Below are 19,357 nucleotides of genomic sequence, written 5' to 3'. Positions count from 1 at the left end.
AATGCAATCATGTATAAAAGATTAAAATCATTTTCATAACACAGGTTTTTCCTTCTCAGATCTGCTAATATGTTTGCTCGTCTCTATTACAATTTGATCATTGAAAATTACACTGATCAGCATACTATGTGGAAGTTACAGATTACATCATGGCAAAAGCATTTTGTCAGACCCCTCATTCCCCCTTTTGACCTCTGGCTGACCAGAGGTCACCATACTTTCAGGTGCTTCACTCCTCGTCCCACATAGCGACTCCCATGTCCCTCAAGGGCATCATGGGCATGTGGGCTTCTGCTCCCGAATCCACCGCCTTCGTGATCACCTTTTCTAACAGAGCTCGAGCACAAGGAATGAGACAACAGCCACAGGTCACCAAAATACCCACCAGCACAGCCAATGAAAGCATAATTGAAAGTACCAACCCTTTCCACTGTCCGAAGACCGAGGTCATCCAGCCCTCCAGCGGATTATCAATTCCCGAGTGTTCGTGCATGGTTTTAGAGAGCGTTTTCAGTCCCTCTAAAGCTCGGGTGACTGACCCATCTGGAGCCGTGTTATTTGGAATAAAAGTACAGCACTGATCACCGAACATAGCACATACACCGCCTCGTTCTGCCAACAGCATGTCTAGAGCCATTCTATTCTGCACCCCCATCAGCGAGGTTGGGCCCACTTGCTCCACTAGCCCTTCCATCCCATCTCGGGTAAGGTTAGAGAGTCTCAGCAGATTATAGTGAACATAATTGATTCTGTCCACATTCTTATTTGGGGTCACCGGAAAGAGAGCAGCGATTATTGGAATATTTTCAAACCCGGCAGCTATTTGATCTGCAAGCTTATACTCATTTGGAACTCCCCTGGGCACTCCTATTGAGTCTATCCAGGTCGGTGAGTCCATCCTAGGATCATAAGCATGTGTTCCCTCAGCCCCTTTCTTTCCCAAAATGTGTCTCTTGCGCCTAGCCGTCAGCGTGCGTGTGTCGTGCTGTGGGATTGCCTTCACCCGGTTTCCAATTAGCATAAGTGGCGCCCCTAGCCTTACCATTGCGCACGTCCCCACGCTTCCCAGAGGAACACGAGCCAAAAGAGTTTTGTGTCCGCAGTAATAATAAAGCCCACTTCTAGCCCAAGTCCCAATTAACGTGTTTGCATCACCTACACTGTTTGTGGTCCTCCCTGTTTTGGTAACTGAACACCAACTTGGATCAATTTCTCCCACCTTATATTTCACGTGATCTGTGGAGAACTTGAAACACGTATAATTATCTTTTTTCGGCAGAAATGGTCCTGCCCTCGTCTGTTTATCGGTCGGGGGAAATAAACTGGACAAAACCGTACAGTTTCCAGTGCTCACTGCTCCTCTAGTCAGTTGCAGCATACAGTCATAGCCCCACTGATCCTCTGGATGTAGTGGTGCAGGTTCTGTAAATAAACGTGGTCTAGCAGATGCACAAGCCACACAATCTGCCACTTGCTGTTCCCTGGCATTTTGTGCCATCCAGTCCAGCCACAGATTGCTGTCGCTGAACCCGGTAGCGCGTTCTATTAAATCCTTTGGTTTTAACCTCGTATAATCTACCGTGACGACTCGCCTGACCTTTGGTTCCCGTTCCTCTGGTGCTGCGGTGGACGGCTCATTTCCTATTGGCTTGGACTTTGGGTCGACAAGGTTTATCCTAATTACTGCTGTTGGATCTGTTCCTACCATATCTACCCCGATTACTAGGTAGAACACACCTCCCGGACTTTCCGACCTAGGGAGAGCGTTCCAGGGACCCAGGGAAAGGGTGATAGGGTTCTGAGAAGTGGAAAAATCCCTCTGAATTGCTATCCCTTTTAACCCCTCAGGCACTTGCGGCTGCCACCCCACTCCGGTCCATCCTACCACATTCCCCCAACCAGGAATACACCACTGACCTGCAGTATAAGGCCCCAGCACAGCGTGACTTCCCCGGCTAGAGTGAGGGCTCCCTTTCCGCGTGCATATGTAAGAGTGACTACAAATCCACACATCATATCCCCTCCAGCTGCTGTTTGCCCCTTCGCAATCTATCACTTCACATAAGTCAAACGTATATGCACTTGTGGACCCTTTAACGTAGTCTAACTCTAGCCCCTTATATCTGCTGAGACACCCATCCTTTGTACCCGAGATTTCACGCTTTGTTCTCACCCTCGGCCCCGTTTCGGTGAACGATCCCTCTTGTGGTGCTGGAGTGGGCTGACCTCTGGTCCCGGACAGTTCACTTGGGTTTTTCTGCAAAGTATAAACGAGCAAACATACGGCCATAATTAATATCATCACAGACATCAAACTCACTATAACAAGTAACATTTTAATTTGTGCCCTCTCTTCACGAGGTTCTAATTCATGGCGTGGCATTTTCAGCGTGTATTTTATGATAAAAATAAAAGAATGTCAAGCGTGCTTTTCCTTTGTCTCTTTGTTGCTTGCTTTTTCTCTTTTCAGCTACTCTCTTCGGGCCACTCAGCTTGTGGTCCCTCCTTTCTGCAGGCGCGGCGATCTCCTCCTCAGCGGTTCTTCTTTCTTCGGCCTTCTGGGTGGACTACCAGTCGGCCCGTTGCACAGGGGAGAGGATTTATTCTGCCTCTTAGACTCGTTGCCCCCCGTGTCCGCCGGAGTCGGATCCTCGTCCACTAGGCTCTCGTCTGCTGCCGCACACTGCGTCCAATGGAACCAGGTGTCGCCTTTCCCTTTCAACTGGACCGCTGTAGCCGTCCGAGTTGTCACCTCGTATGGACCTGTCCACCTGGGTTCCTTCCACTTGCGTTTGATGACCTTTAGCCACACCGCCTTGGCGTCAGGGACCTCTCCTTTCTCTCTGGGGTTCTCACACGTCACCTGTTTTGTGAAACTGGACACAAGGGCTTTCAACTCGTTAAAATATTCAGCATGAGACCTGTTCCTTTTCTGGGGCTGCTCCGCCGAGACCACTGTCCAAGGTGCTGGAAACTGTCTCCCGGTCAGCAGCTCGTACGGGGTAAACCCTGTTGATTGATTCACAGAGCATCGTATGGTCATCAAAGCAATGGGGAGTGCAGCTACCCAGTTTAACCCTGTTTGTGCACATATTTTCGCTATCTTATTTTTTAAGTTCAGATTCATTCTTTCTACTTTTCCTTGAGACTGGGGATGATACACTGTCCCAAATTTATGCTGCACTCCCAACATTCTCTCTACTTCTTGCAGATCCTGGTTTTTAAAGTGTGTGCCATTATCTGATCTAATCCTTCGGGGAAACCCGTGTCGCGGAATGTAATGGTTAATCAAACACTTTATTACACTTTTCGCGTCTTCCTTCCGGGTTGGCCAAGCCTCTGGCCAGCCGGTCAAGGCATCCACACACACCAACAAATACCTCACACCACCTGGGCCTGTCTCAATCATGTCAGTGAAATCAATAACAATCTCCTCTCCCGGTCTCTCAGGCATCAAAAACTTACCCGGCTCTGGTTTCACTGTTGGTTTGGGATTGTGTGCTCCACAGATTAAACATGTTCTGGCCTTCTCCTGTACCATGTTCCTTAACTCCGGATGCCACCACCGACACAAGTTTTTCTCCATTTGTTTTATACCCACGTGGCCCAGTCGGTGAGCTTCACTTACCTTTTGCTTTGCCATTTTGGTCGTCAAAACTGGACGCCCGTCCGGGCTCCTCCACAGACCTTCCTCCTGCCAGGCTCCTTTAGCCTGCCACGCCCCCTTTTCCTCTGGGGCTGCTTCCTTCTGAGCCTGTCTGACCTCCTCCAAAGTGTTGGTACTCACCTCCTCTTCTGCCGTTACCTGCACCATTTGTCTCTGTCCTTTATAGCCTGCGGCCTTTTTTGCAGCTTCATCAGCGGTCCGGTTTCCTTTTGCCACCGGGTTATCTCCCTGTGAATGTCCTTTGCATTTTACAATACTCACCTCATCTGGATCCTCTAGGGCTTTCTCCAGTTCCTCCATCTCCTTTTTGTGGCAGATAGGTGCGTTGGTCGCAGTTCTGTATCCGGCTCTCTTCCACTGAGCCAGTTCCACATGTGCGGCTCCAAACGCATATGCTGAGTCCGTGTAAATGTTCACTTTCAGGTTCTTGGCCAACCGCAGAGCTCGGATCAGGGCTATCACTTCAGCTCTCTGGGCTGACTGCTGTCCCTCAATCCTTCCTGCTTCTATTACCTGATACTCCTGTCCTACTCTGCGAACTACAGCATACCCTGCTTTAAGTCCCTCTTCATCTCTGTGGCAGCATCCATCTGTGAACCACTCCTCTGCTCCTGCTATGGGTTCTGCTTTTAGATCCTCTCTCACTTTCTCTTCAACCTGGGCTCTCTTCTCACAATCATGTGGTTCCCCTGACCCCATTAAATCTGCCATGTTAATCCCTTCATGTGTGAATGTCAGATTGGGTGCATCTAGAATTTTGCTCAACCTCTGTTGTTTCAGTGGGGTCATTGTGAACGCCTGTGAGTTCACATAAGCCACTACACTGTGTGTGGTGAGCACTTTCAGTGGGTGTTCCCTTACTATGTGTGCTGTTTTCTGGATGATTTTTGCGACCCCTGCTGCGTGTCGTGTGCATGTTGGGTGTCTTGCTTCTATTGGGCCCAGTTTTATGCTGACATACATGAGCACATCTCTACTCCCCCCTTTTTTCTGAAACAATACACCATTTACAATGTCATTTGTTTCAGAAACATCTAGGTAGAACGGTTCATCGTAATTTGGTGTGGCCAGATCAGTTGCTCTTGACAAATCCTGCTTCAACGAAATGAACGCGGACTCTGTGGCCGGCGTCCAAGACAACTCAGCCTTCAGGTCTCGAGCGCCGACTTTCTTAATCAGGTCCCTTAAAGGGGCGGTTTTACCTGCGTAGTTCGGAATAAACTGTCTGCTGTAACCTGTCAAACCTAGAAAAGAAAGCAATTCTTTCACAGTTCGTGGTTTGGGATGTGTGAGAATTTGGTCTCTGTGTGTGTTCATTAACCCCACGGATTTGTGTGCAATCACCCGGCCCAGAAAAGTTACCTCCGGTCGGACCAGCTGCAGTTTCTCCTTACTGACCTTGAAGCCACATTCTGCCAGTCGGTTCAACACTGCGAGCGAGGCTGCCGTACACGCCGCCACGGAAGGAGCTGCAACTAGGAGGTCATCAACATACTGGATTAGTGTGCAGCCCTCAGGCAGTTGACATGGTGACAGGGCTTCTTTCAGCACCTGATTAAAAATGCCTGGTGACAGTGCAAAGCCCTGTGGCAATCGTGTATATCTGAACTGTCTGCCTCTGTATGTGAATGAAAAAATGTCTCTGAGTGACTCGTGCAGTGGAAGACAAAAGAATGCGTTAGCCAAATCAATGCACGTGAACCATTTCTGGTCCCATGTAATTGCCGTGAGAGCTGTGTATGGATTAGGCACAGGAACAGTTTCAGTACGTAGTATGGCATTAATAGCTCTCAAATCATGTGCCATTCTGTATTTCCCCGTGCCCTGCTTTTCTACTGGTAAAATAGGTGTGTTCCAGTATGAGTGTGATGGTTCTAACACCCCTACCTGCAACAGCCCTTCAATTGTTTCTGCAATACCTGCGTCAGCTTCCGGTTTGTGCCTGTACTGTGGTTTATTGATGGGTGCATTCGACTTCAGCTCGAAAAGAACAGGTGAACAGGAAGCTAAACCCACATCTGTTGGCCCTCTGGACCACAATGTGTCAGGCAGTTTGGGGAGTTCAGCCACCGCGTCTGGATGATCTGTTTTCTCCCTGCCATGTGTTCTGGAAATTTCTTTATGTTCTAAAATCACAGCATCGTTAGAACAGCAAAGTACACGATAGATTTTACATTTAGGAGCATACCAAACATTTGGAATTTGCGTACCTTGCCAACAAGAGTTGTCCAGCGCCCGCTTGACCATTGGCCCTAGTTCTCGTGCCTCATGACCAACATGGACCGCCAAAGTAATGTGAGGGGCTGAATCCTCTCCCACATTATACCAGGGCAATTGTTCATCCGTTAATTTGACAGCCGCGGCGACACCTTCTGGTCCAATATAAATATTGTGTGTTTTCACCTTCCACGTTTCTCCCTCTAGATCACTCTCAAATTGCTCCCTATAGGTGTCGTCTTCTTCCTTATCATAAAAAAGGGTGACGTGGTAAGGATCTCTAGGCTCAGAGTAGACGGCCAAGCTCATTATCCAGGGTCTCCATTGCTGGTATGTTCTCAGAATGCCTTCCTCCACCAGCCGTCCCCAGTATATGTCTGCTGTGGACTGCTCAGAGTCTCTGACCAGATATTGAGTCTTTGAAGGCGATCCCAGGCACGGGAATTCTTTTCCTCCTGGCAGAGTGACCGTCAGGCCGTCCGCCGAACACATAATAGTTGCTCCCAGTTTCACAAGCAGATCCCTGCCCATGAGATTTACAGGCACCTGTGGTGACACCACATATTGGTGTTTCAAAGTCTGTTTTCCCAGCTGCGTCAAAGCGGGATCAGTCAGTGGCAGAGTCATCGGAATCCCGGAGAAACCCACAACATTAACTGTGCTACTTGAAAGTGATGCACAGTCCGGTGTGTCTCTCAATGTAGAATAGGTTGCCCCAGTGTCCACCAGGAAGGGTAATTCTGTACCCTCCACGGTCATCGACAGCATGGGTTCTGCCGTGCCCACACTGTCCGGTCTCTCCGGGCGGCGTCAGTATTGCTCCCCGTCCCAGCCCCAGTCAGCAACTGGATACTGGGCGACAGGCGCTGCACTGGGATTCGGAGCTTGGTGCGCCCCCCTGTACGCAGCTCCTCTTCTGATGTTTCCACGTGCCTGGGGTTGGTAGCCCCGTCCCACATAGTTACGAGGCCTCACAGGGCAGTCTCGAGACCAGTGTCCTTCTGCTCCACAAATAAAGCAGCAATTCCAACCGTCATTGTTAGCTGGAGACCCCAGAGGCCGAGCTCTTAGCCCGCTCCTGCCGGATCCACCACGCCCCCTTTGCGAACCACCGGTCCCCAATTCCCAGCTGGTCTACGTTGCCCTGGTGCATTGGCGGGCCAGCAGTCATCAGGGTAGAGATTCGGATCCAAATCCGGCCAGTCAGGCACCGGATCAGCCCCGGGCCTTGCCACCATTACCGTTTTGCTTGGTTCTTTCAGCTCCTTTTTTTTATTGTTAAATTTGTCGCGAGCCTCCCCCAACTGCAACTTAACAAGCAGAGCCTGGGCTTCCTCGAGCTCTTTCTTTTGTTTATTCACCGAATCCTGTTCCTGCTGGAGGCGATGCACCACATGCCTCTCCCACTGCGCCGAGTCCGCTACTGCAAAGTCTGGATTCTTCTCTAAGTCTGCTGTGACCTGTTTTGGCAGTCCTGCTAGAACGGCGGAACGGAACCACGCCCGACTTTCGCCCTCCTTACCTGGATGAATGCCTGTCTCAATCAACCACTGCTCCTTAGCCTTAGCTAAGAACTCCCCTGGTGTGTCTTTAGGGTCCCAAATTATCTTAGGTATCATGCCGGTGTTGCGTGTTGGATACTTTTCACGAACAGCATCAAACAGGGCACTTTGGACCTCAGAGAGAGGGAGGTCATTAGCATACGTAGTGGTGCGTGCTAGCCCCTCTACATCAGCTAATCCTCCGCCCAGCAGGCAGCGTCCAGCGACCCCTCTAAAATCCCCGAGAGCAAGTTCTTCTGCTTCGGTCAGTGCGGTCAGTTTCCTCAGCCAACTAGCCCCTCCTTCTGTAATGGGCGGAAGTTGTTTAACCAATGCTTCCAAATCTCTGATTTTATATGCTCTATACACCGGTTCACCACATGGACCAGACATCAGAGGCAAATTCAGTTGTCCGTCCTGTACTCCTCTATCAAAAATCACTTTTCTATTTTTCACCACCTGTGTCTTTCCCTTTGACTGCTCAAACATTGATCTTCTCCGACCTGCAGTGGCCTGCTTCTGTTTTCCACCTTCGTGCTTTCTTACCTCGCGGCTTCTCAGTGTTATGCTTGGCCCTGGGTCGGACTCAACTTCTCCTCCTTTGGCTACTTCCTCTTCATCGCCGTCCTCCTCTTCCTCACTCCAAGAGACCTCGTCCTCTATTTTGTCCTTTGAGCTTCCCTTAAATATCGTCCGCCCCATCATTTCCAATGTGCTGAACACTTTCTTCAATGCCTCGGGCTCCTCATGCATACGACCATGCACTTCTCCTTCCCAGCGTTCCTGGTCGGATGTTTTTTCTGCTCCACCCCATCCCCTCATCTGGGCCTGTCCTTCCTTCTGCGGACCTGGCGATCCCTTGTGCTTGGGCCGGGCTCCCAGTTCCATTATGGATCGCACTTCCTCTCGGGTGTGCATCCCCTCCACCTGTCTGTCCTGTCTTGGCTGTTCTAGCAGGTGTTCCTCGGACGGCGTCAGCCCATCACCCATGATCCCCCTTGGTGGCGAGGTTGGGCCTTCATCTGCAGCTGAGGCCTCCAGTCTCCCACCTTCACTTAAAGGCTGACGTCCCCCTGCTCTTACTTCTTCCTCTTGTCTCCCTATGCGTCCACCAGTGTATTTAACATTCACCACTCCTCCCAGGACTGTTCCTGTTTGTCCTTCAGGCCCACGAACCTGTCCTCCATCCACAGTCATCACCGGCATGACATAGGGTGGGGGTGGAGCACTTGGCATTAAAGTGGCCCATGGGTATATTTTGGGTGTGGAGAGTGTAGCAGTTTCCTCTGTTTTTGTGGTCAAGGTCCTCATTTGATCTTCCAACTTCTTATTTTCCTCTTTCAGTTGTTTTACTGAGGCCATTATACTCACCATATCCCCTGTTTTGGCCGTGTCATCTTCCTTCATCCAAGATTTTGCAGCATTCCACAAAAACAGCCACTTAGAGCACTTGTCATGCACTTCTCTGAGATCTTTCATTGCTGCTTTTGTCTTTCTTTTCACTGAGTGACCTGCAGACTCCTCTTCCAGTTGCTTCAGTTGTTCTTCACATCTTTCTCCTTCAGTTTGGAACACCAAGCTCAGAGCTATTTCATCACTCAATTTCTTTTGTTGAGATGTGATGAGCTTACTTACCTCAAGCTCCATAACCTGACATTCTTTTTCGGCTGCTTTTAAAGCCCCAGCATTAGCCAGTCGAATGGCTTTCTTAAGCTGCTCAACCTGAGCCTTCAAGGGCTTATACCCTTTTGATCCACCAGAGGTCGCCCTGTCACCCATTCTATCACGCACTCACTTACCTCCTCCAGTGACGTTTTCTGACTCCTCCTTCTGGGTTGCTCTGTTGTACTTCTCTTTCGGTTTCCACAGCCCGTCTCACCACTCTGACAGTCACTTCCTCGTCTTCTCCTGATTGGCGACACACAGAGTTTAACCCAACTTATCATAAGCCATCCGTGACTTGGCCACCCGTTCATCACAGCACCCTTCATTTATTCTGACCCGGGTTTCACCTTAACACACCCTCACCCAAGCATGTCAAACTCGGAACCCGTCTCCGCGGCTTCTACCAGGGAGAAAAGAAACACCGCTGCGTTAGAGGGCACCCACCCCGGGTTATCTTCATTGTCCGCCAACTCCATTAATCCCGTAAACAATAACAAACATTTATTTACCTACTCATCCAAATCATCTAAATCAACTTCTGCGCATATGGACAGATCATACGGGGCGTCCTCCGTTTCTCCATGGCAAACACAGTTAACTTCAAAGACACCTTCCACGAGTATAATATCCACTTTACAAAACGCCTCCAACAGCATTGTGATCATTTCCAACTAATTGTCGCTTATGTAAACCTCAAGTCCAGATTAACACTCTTCAATTATAAACCTTGTTATTTCAGCCAATCCGTTTTTGTTTTGTTTTATTTTACTCTACTGATAAACTGCCTCTAACAAGTCCACTTTATTGCGTGCTCATTTCACTGTGATTTTTTAACACTCAATCCTGTAATTTTATATCTATTAATCTGTCACGCTTATTAGTGGCTCATGATTGCTTAAGGCTTATGTCTGAACTTGACCACCGAGCCGGAGTATCATTCGATCCTAACAGGACGACTACTCCATTTTCTCTGCGTCAAGACAGCTCATTGATCTTTAACAGTTCTCTACTGATATGTCAGCATGCTACAACTCGACATTATTATATGGCCATGTGCTTAACAAACTCAGATCATCCGATTAAACTTTATATACTCTATCTTATCTTCACATTTTACTCCCAGAAATTCGTCAATTTTTGTAATCTGTCCTATAACTACAGCATAGGCCGCAATGAGTTATACCTAAGTGCACCCTGTGTTATTATGCACAGTAAAATTTGACCAGGTTTCCTAGAGGTGCTTATTTGTTTATTTAAGCCTCAGGTAAAAAACACAAGAAAACTCAAATGTCAATATCACCAGTTATATATTGCCTAAATTAAAACAGCTTCAGCTTCAAAACATCCAGCTTTGCATCACAACAACAATATCCCAAACCCAGCTCATCGATTACCTCATCCCAGCAATAAAATAAAGCCCCGTGAATATCCTCATAACAAACAAAACAACTTAATATTTACAGTCCGTTAACAATATGTGCAAATCATGCTTATGACCTCAAAAACACTTTAAACCAAAACAGGAACCCTTCTGAGTTTCACAGCAGCCAGCTCATTTGCATATACTCGCAACTTCACCGTCCGTCACCCGGTCCAGTGGTACTCTATATCAAAGGGACTAAAGGCACGTTCGCAGAACAGAGAAAACGCACCGGCAGCTTCACGCGGGTCCCTTTCATGTCTCTCAATATATTTTTCCAAGCACCGGAATATCAGGAAACTACGAAACAGAAAGCTAAATAACTCTAACTCTGACCATCTTATTTCTGCAGACACGGTAAAACCATAGTGGTTCTCCGGCGTTTCAGCCCGACAAATGCATGTCATATGAATAACACTCCCTGTACGTGAATATTCAATCTGACAAGATCCAGAAACAAACATCCCTCTTATCGAAAAAAAAAAAACTCAACTCACTGTTCATATATTCTATCTCAAAACTCGGCAAAACAGTCATACACTCATGTCAAAAATTAAAACTTCACTCACAAAATTGTTATAAACAAAACCAGCATCTTAAATACAATCTTTCAGCAATACGTAACAGTTTCTATAGAATCCCCAACGCTCTAGGGATTTCGCAGCCACGTTCTTTATTAAACAGCTGTGAAAACCCCTTTGTGCACTCGCAGTAGCAGCCACTTCATTTACATGAACACAGGTTGTCTAAAAATAACTCGCAGACCTGCAGCATTCTCTCACTCAGTCAGACTCATCGCGCACTCACACACTTAAACTGTGACCTTTAAACTTAGTCACGGATCACACATTCACCACGATTACTTCAAACTCTATTTATCTTCTCGTAATAAGCAAAGCCAACCTCTTAATTACAGACATTTAGTAAAATTTTCCAACAATAGTTACAAGCTCGAAACTGAAAGCAACAATCACTATGTGCGTCACCGCTCCTCATTTACATTTTCACAGACTCACGCTCAGTGCACCTCCGGCGGCGCACTGGTGACACAGAAACTCCTCTTATACAAAGATCAATTATTTCATATTACACAGAGACGTCTTTATATTACAACTGCACAGATTCTTAGGCCTTTAAAACCTATATAATTTTGTTAAATTTACCATAACCGACTCGAACGGGCAAACCTCAGGTTTTTTGCGACCAATTCACCAGACCAGACTCGAACTGCCCTGTCCAAATTTCTAAGTCCTAAATTAATTTACCAGTAGCCAAAAAAGCGCAAGAATAGGAGACTCGAACTCCTAGCAATTTTGGAGATTCCCAAGTTTTCCCCGGCTCGTCGTGCCGTACTATTCCTACTCTTCAGGGTAGGTCAAGGATAAACGTCTTTATCCAGGAGGGAGCGTTACCTCCGAGAAAATGCGCTTCTTAACAGACGCCGCTGTCGTCCTAGAAAAATTTAGAATAATTTGAAACAACAATCTAAGCCCAAAACAGGATTAAGATTGAGGCAGATCTACCTTTGTGGACATAGGAGACTTGAACTCACAACATGCCCATCACAAGATAGACCCCATGTCCAGCGGGACTTGAACCCACAAAAATGACCAATTTTCCCTACTTTCTACGTGAGACTTGAACTCAGTTTAACTCTTTTCCTTTTCTTTGGGACTTGAACCCAGTACTTTTACTTATCACTTATCATCATCATCATCATTCATATCATTACTTCAACCAGCATGCTCATAAAATTACCATCAAAATCAAACAGACCTTCACCAGTAATTTCAGTGAGTAGACCTTGTAATTTTGTCATATTCAATCTGACACCTTTTGGAAATTCATTTCAACAGGTAGTGTCTTACCTTTTTTAATTCGCCGGCGAATGTCCCCTCACTTCCACCACTGATTACCGTCTGTCCGCCCGACCACCTCGGACCCTGTCCAGCACCTCCACTGGTCTTCTCCTTTCCCCAACCACCGGAACGAGCCCCCAAATGTCAAGGTTCAGAATTGGGGGATAAAGGAGTACGAAGGGCTCACAGGCAAATAACAACTCTGGTCCGGAGGATGTGATCAAAGCGAAGATTTATTGATTACACGCGTGGAGTTCAAGCTGGGCAAAGTCAGCAATTGAACTGAACTTACAACAATTAGACAAGGTTTTATATGGGGACAACAACAAAGCCCCCCTCTTTTGCAAAACAGACAATAGTACAGCTTACGTCAATTCAAACCACAAAATGTTCCGTTACCTTTTACCATAGTTTTAAGAACATTACGTCTCATCTCCATCCCGGTATCGCCCCAGGTACGCATCCTTATCTCTTAAACATCAGGCGCACTTCCTATAAGCATCTGACAGTATGCCGGCAGAACTTGCACTTGCAGCCAAAAATACATCTTGACTTTTTACCTACTCAAGTCAATCTACTATGGTGTGTACGTGTGTGCGTGAGTGTGTGTGTGCCTGCTGTGTAGGCTATGTCTGTGTCATGACCTCTCCTGCACCCCAGCTTCACCTCACACCTCTGTCATAGCCAGACATAAGGCCCTGAGCTCATACAGCTTAAACTATGAATAACTTTTGACCTAAATGTCACACTCGAATAATACTCAAACCATAAAGGAAACTTACTTAAACTGAAGATAAATGAACCTTAAAACTTACTTAAAAGATATACGTGATAAATGATACAAACTTAAATCTTAGCTCTAAAGGATATAAGTAATAACTAATCAGGTGTGTTGCAATTCCTTTCAGAGCTCCTGTTCTTCTCACCTTGTATTGGCTGATCATAGCGCCTGCCAAGAGTTTCTGACCTTCACTTGACCAGGAGCCACAACTCTTTAATAAGCTCAAATGCAATCATGTATAAAAGATTAAAATCATTTTCATAACACAGGTTTTTCCTTCTCAGATCTGCTAATATGTTTGCTCGTCTCTATTACAATTTGATCATTGAAAATTACACTGATCAGCATACTATGTGGAAGTTACAGATTACATCATGGCAAAAGCATTTTGTCAGACCCCTCATGCCCTAGCTGCCCCCCCCCCCCCCCCCGGCAAAAGCTTTGCTAGATCCACCCCTGCACAGTTACCAGCTGTCAGCTACACAAAAACAACTCATAACTTCCCTTCAACTCATTCATGTCACCTAAAGTGTAAACCTGTTTCTCCATCACCAGTTCAGCTCTGATGATTCAGTAAGGACATCTCCTGATTTCATCTTCATGCTCCAGCAAACATCAGCTGATACTAGAAATTAAAATCAAAAGAATTCTAACAACAGCTGATCAAGCTTAAACGTGCTGCTGTTGTTTAGCGCGATAAATAAGAGCGAACAGCCGATCATTGATCAGTTTCATGATTGACGTTTCAACACGCGAGAGAATGACAGGGGAGGCTTCGTAACGACAGAATAAATCATAATGTTTTCTCTGAATGTGGGACGATTCCGTTTGTACGGCACGGCAACTCTATGAACTAACGCTAATGAATAAAATAAAGTCCAACGTCAGTAACTTAGTGCGCACACAGCTGTATATAAACTCCCGTGGCAGTACGATTGTAAAAGGTCAACGAAAATAAATTACACCTAAACTCGGTTTATATCTGACCCAAATAGAGTGCAGTTCATAACTTCTTACCTGAAATTCAGTTCACCTCACGCTCCTGCCTTCGGTTTCCAGCATCATCAGCCCATATAAACGAAAAATAAGTCCAGCTAAAACACATACTGTAGGCGAGCGACCGGGTGCTGACACGAGTTTCACCCGCCTCAATATAAGCCAAGCCTGGGTGCTTTTTCACGAAGGGTCGCTAGCGGCACTAGCTAACTATGCTAGCGGCGCTAGCTAGCTAGCCGGCTATCAGCAACACATAAGAGAACTGCTGCTAAATAAACTACACCTAAACTCGGTTTATATCTGACCCAAATAGAGTGCAGGTCATAACTTCTTACCTGAAATTCAGTTCACCTCACGCTCCTGCCTTCGCTTTCCCTGATCCACGATTGACCTCCGTGTTAGCAAACACCGGTCGATCGGCGGTCGCGGCATGTCCTTTCTGTCATACACCGGTGGATAGCTGCCCACTGTTGTAGCTCCGCATTATAGCACCACCAAACAACTCAGTTATTTTTTCCACATCCAGCTGTAACTCCGATTCTGTGCGAGCATTTGCGAGAGACCGGGGAGGTGAAAGGAGAGAGAGAGTCCCCTCCCTGTGCATTTGCAGCCAAGTGCGGCAGCTAGCTAGGTAGCCGGCTAGCTGTCAGGCAGGACCGAGGTCGTCAGAGCACTGTCGCTAATATGATAAAACAAGCAGATATTTGAAGTTTACACACCTACATTCTCGCCTGAAAATATCTTAAAAGTTGATTTTGTGACCTAGAAACACTAATAAAAGACATATAAAACGAAGTGGTGGCCGCCATTGTTTAACTCGGCAGAGGTGTGCTATGAATTGTGGGATATGGAGTTTTCCACCAAGCATAGAAGCCATTGTGTTTACCGTAACTATTCAATGGTTCGCGCAACCTTAAAACCTCCAATGGTTCCTGAAAGCAGCGAGGCTGTGCGCGCCATTGATATTGTCATCATTACGGTATCCAAATAAGGGTAGACAGGCTGTACCACTCCCGGCATACCACTAGAGAGAGCCAAGACACCACAAATGAAGTTTGAAATTTGTTTCAATGGGACCAAAAGATGGCGCCCACACACCACAAATGAAGTCTGTTTATTTGGCGCCAAAAGATGAATTGGCCTAAATTTGCACTAAAATCTAAATATTTCAAAAACTATAAAAGTCATAAACACCAAAAGTCACACCATACTAGCCCAGCTCCAGCCGCACAAAATGATGTAACATATGTAACCCTATTTTCAAAACTGTTTGGCAGAGGAGCGCGGGAAAATTTTCACTAAAATATTAATATTTAAAAAACTATAATAGTCATAAACACCAAAAGTCATAGCACACCATTCCAGATCCAGCCGCACAAAATGAGGTAACATATATGAAGCTTGTCTCAAAACTGCGGGGCGAGATTCGCTGCAAAATTTCAGGCGGAAACTGAAGAATAATAATAACTAGAAAGCGAAAATTTCAGAAGAAATTTTATGTGTGCCTATGCCGCTGGTAATCAGTGTAGTTTGCCATTCATACAGCTACAGAGAGCCAAACTCAGCAGAGCAGCCATTCTCCACCATGAACTATGGTAAAAACAAACACCGCTCGCGCCTCACAGATGACAGCTTACAGTTTTGGGTAAAGATGAAGTGACTTTGTACAGCGCCGATTTGCAGACGCTGTGCACACAGGTTCATGAGCAGAAGTCCCATTGTACCACGGCAGACACGACAATGTTTGCATGAACACGCTTTGAAGCATTATGTTATGGACCACTTTTCACACATGGTTGGTGTACCCACACAGCCGGCTATAGCTTTTCAACTCACAGCCCGACACACACCCAAAAAACAGCCGAGACAGCACAGACTACGCCAGAGAGGCGTGATTGCAGATGCCGCTCAGGTGGGTCCACTTCCCCTGCAGCGGCACTGCAGACCACGCCCCGCCACACACATCAATCACGTAAAATAAATATTTATGCACTTTTGCATTCACTTTTGGTTTTTTGTTATTTTTTACACAGTGTTCTGAATGATTAACAATGGTCTACAGCCAATCTTGTGTATTATTATACAAACTTTGGTTGTAAGATTCAGATAACTATTTAATAAAAGCTAAATATTTTATATGAGAGTAAGAAAGAAAAGTATATCTTTGTGTCCACCTTTCTCTGTACCTCTCGCTACCTGGCCCCCTGGCAAAAGCTTTGCTAGATCCGCCCCTGCACAGTTACCAGCTGTCAGCTACACAAAAAAAGGAGCTTGGTGTATATTCCTCTCTCAGAAACAGTTCATAATTTCCCTTCAACTCATTCATGTCACCTAAGGGTAAACCTGTTTCTCCATCACCAGTTCAGCTCTGATGATTCAGTAAGGACATCTGGTTTGGAACAGCCGTTTTTACAGCTGTGGCTGCAGCAAACATCAGCTGATACTAGAAATTAAAAGCAAATGAATTCTAACAACAGCTGATCAAGCTTAAACGTGCTGCTGTTGTTTAGCGCAATAAACAAACAAGAGAGAAAAGCCGATCATTGATCAGTTTCATGACTGAAGTTTCAACAGGCGAGAGAATGACAGGGGAGGCTGTCATAAAGTTCAACATCGGTAACATCGGTAACTTAGCGTGCACACAGCTGTATACAAACTCCGTTGTGATAGCTAGCACGCAGTACGAGTTATTGTAAGTGATTGAAAAAGTCAGCACAATGAAAATAAACTACACCTAAACTCGGTTTATATCTGACCCAAATAGAGTGCAGGTCATAACTTCTTACCTGAAATTCAGTTCACCTCAAGCTCCTGCCTTCGCTTTCCCTGATCCACGATTGACCTCCGCGTTAGCAAACACCGGTCAATCGGCGGTAGCCTCACCGCCTTGTATGTCTCATTCGCGGCATGTCCTTTCTGTCACACACCAGTGGATAGCTGCCCTCTGATGTAGCTCCACCACCAAACAACTCAGTTATTTTTTCCACATCGACCAGCATCATCGGCCCATATAAATGAAAAATAAGTCCAGCTAAGACACAGACCCTTGCCGAGCGATCGGGCGATGAAACAAATTTTAGCCACCTCACTATCAGCCAAGCCTGGGTGGTTTTTCACGAAGGGTCGCTAGCAGCGCTAGCTGGCTAAGCTAGCGGCGCTAGCTAGCTAGCCGGCTATCAGCAACACGTAAGAGAAATGTTGCTAAATAAACTACACCTAAACTCGGTTTATATCTGACCCAAATAGAGTGCAGGTCATAACTTCTTACCTGAAATTCAGTTCACCTCACGCTCCTGCCTTCGCTTTCCCTGATCCACGATTGACCTCCGCGTTAGCAAACACCGGTCGATCGGCGGGAGCCTCACCGCCTTGTATGTGTCGTTCGCGGCATGTCCTTTCTGTCACACACCGGTGGATAGCTGCCCTCGGTTGTAGCTCCACCACCAAACAACTCAGTTATTTTTTCCACATCGACCAGCATCGTCGGCCCATATAAAGTCCAGCTAAAACAGACTGTTGGCGAGCGATCGGGTGGTGAAACGTTTCAGGCGCCTCACTGCAAGACAAGTCCGGGTTCTTTTTCACGAAGGGTCGCTAGCAGCGCTAGCTAGCTAGCTATGCTAGCGGCGCTAGCTAGCTAGCCGGCTATCATAACATGGGATGTCTTGATAAAACAAGCAGATATTTGAAGTTTACACACCTACATTCTCGCCTGAAAATATCTTAAAAGTTTATTTTGTGACCTAGAAACACTAATAAAAGACGTTTAAAACGAAGAGGTGTCCGCCATTGTTGAACTCGGCAGAGGCGTGCTATGCATTATGGGATATTGAGTGTAAAAACAAGCATACAGATTTTCAGCCGTACTACTCCCGGTATACCACTAGAGAGAGCCAACCCACCACAAATAAAGTCTGTTTCTATGGAAATTGGCCTAAATTTGCACTAAAATCTAAATATTTCAAAAACTATAAAAGTCATAAACACCAAAAGTGTATACCATACTAGTCCAGCTCCAGCCGCACAAAATGATCTAACATATGTAACCCTATTGTCAAAACTGTTTGGCAGAGGAGCGCGGGAAAATTTTCACTAAAATATTAATATTTAAAAAACTATGATAATCATAAACACCAAAAGTCATAGCACACCATTCCAGATCCAGCCGCACAAAATGAGGTAACATATATGAAGCTTGTCTGAAAACTGCGGGGCGAGATTCGCTGCAAAATTTCAGGCGGAAACTGAAGAATAATAATAATAACTAGAAAGCGAAAATTTCAGAAGAAATTTTATGTGTGCCTATGCCGCTGCTAATCACTGTAGTTGCCATTCATACGGCTACAGAGAGCAAAACTCAGAAGAGCAGCCATTCTCCACCATGAACTATGGTAAAAACAAACACCGCTCACGCTTCACAGATGACAGCTTACAGTTTTGTGTAAAGATGAAGTTACTTTGTACAGCGCCGATTTGCAGACGCTGTGCACACAGGTTCATGAGCAGAAGTCCCATTGTACCACGGCAGACCCGACAATGTTTGCATGAACACGCTTTGAAGCATTACATTATGGACCACTTTTCACACATGCATTCACTTTTTGTTTTTTGTTATTTTTACACAGTGTTCTGAATTATGAACAATGGTCTACAGCCAATCTTGTGTATTATTATACAAACTTTGGTTGTGAGATTCAGATAACTATTTAATAAAAGCTAAATATTTTATAAGAGAGTAAGAAAGAAAAGTATATCTTTGTGTCCACCTTTCTCTGTTAATGCCCTAGCTGCCCCCCCCCCCCGCCCCGGCAAAAGCTTTGCTAGATCCGCCCCTGCACAGTTACCAGCTGTCAGCTACACAAAAACAACTCATAACTTCCCTTCAACTCATTCATGTCACCTAAAGTGTAAACCTGTTTCTCCATCACCAGTTCAGCTCTGATGATTCAGTAAGGACATCTCCTGATTTCATCTTCATGCTCCAGCAAACATCAGCTGATACTAGAAATTAAAATCAAAAGAATTCTAACAACAGCTGATCAAGCTTAAACGTGCTGCTGTTGTTTAGCGCGATAAATAAGAGCGAACAGCCGATCATTGATCAGTTTCATGATTGACGTTTCAACACGCGAGAGAATGACACGGGAGGCTTCGTAACGACAGAATAAATCATAATGTTTTCTCTGAATGTGGGACGATTCCGTTTGTACG

General features: G+C 46.0%; 1 protein-coding gene across 1 annotated transcript; it reads right to left on the bottom strand.

The window, feature by feature from the left end:
• Positions 1 to 2,462: 2,462 nt before the first annotated feature.
• Positions 2,463 to 6,820, bottom strand: LOC109199166 (uncharacterized). Its single transcript, XM_019354496.2, has one exon. It carries the CDS (start codon positions 6,650 to 6,652, stop codon positions 2,489 to 2,491), a length of 4,164 nt encoding a protein of 1,387 aa, XP_019210041.2. The 5' UTR covers positions 6,653 to 6,820; the 3' UTR covers positions 2,463 to 2,488.
• Positions 6,821 to 19,357: the final 12,537 nt, after the last annotated feature.

Source organism: Oreochromis niloticus, unplaced genomic scaffold, assembly GCF_001858045.2.
Source record: "Oreochromis niloticus isolate F11D_XX unplaced genomic scaffold, O_niloticus_UMD_NMBU tig00002015_pilon, whole genome shotgun sequence".
Lineage (NCBI taxonomy): Eukaryota > Metazoa > Chordata > Actinopteri > Cichliformes > Cichlidae > Oreochromis > Oreochromis niloticus.
Note: the sequence above shows the minus strand (reverse complement) of the source record. Positions and strands in the feature narration are given on the sequence as shown.

What these genes read in the sequence shown, in the direction of transcription:
- LOC109199166 (XM_019354496.2), bottom strand. Translation starts at nt 6,652, where the DNA reads ATGCTGTCGATGACCGTGGAGGGTACAGAATTACCCTTCCTGGTGGAC.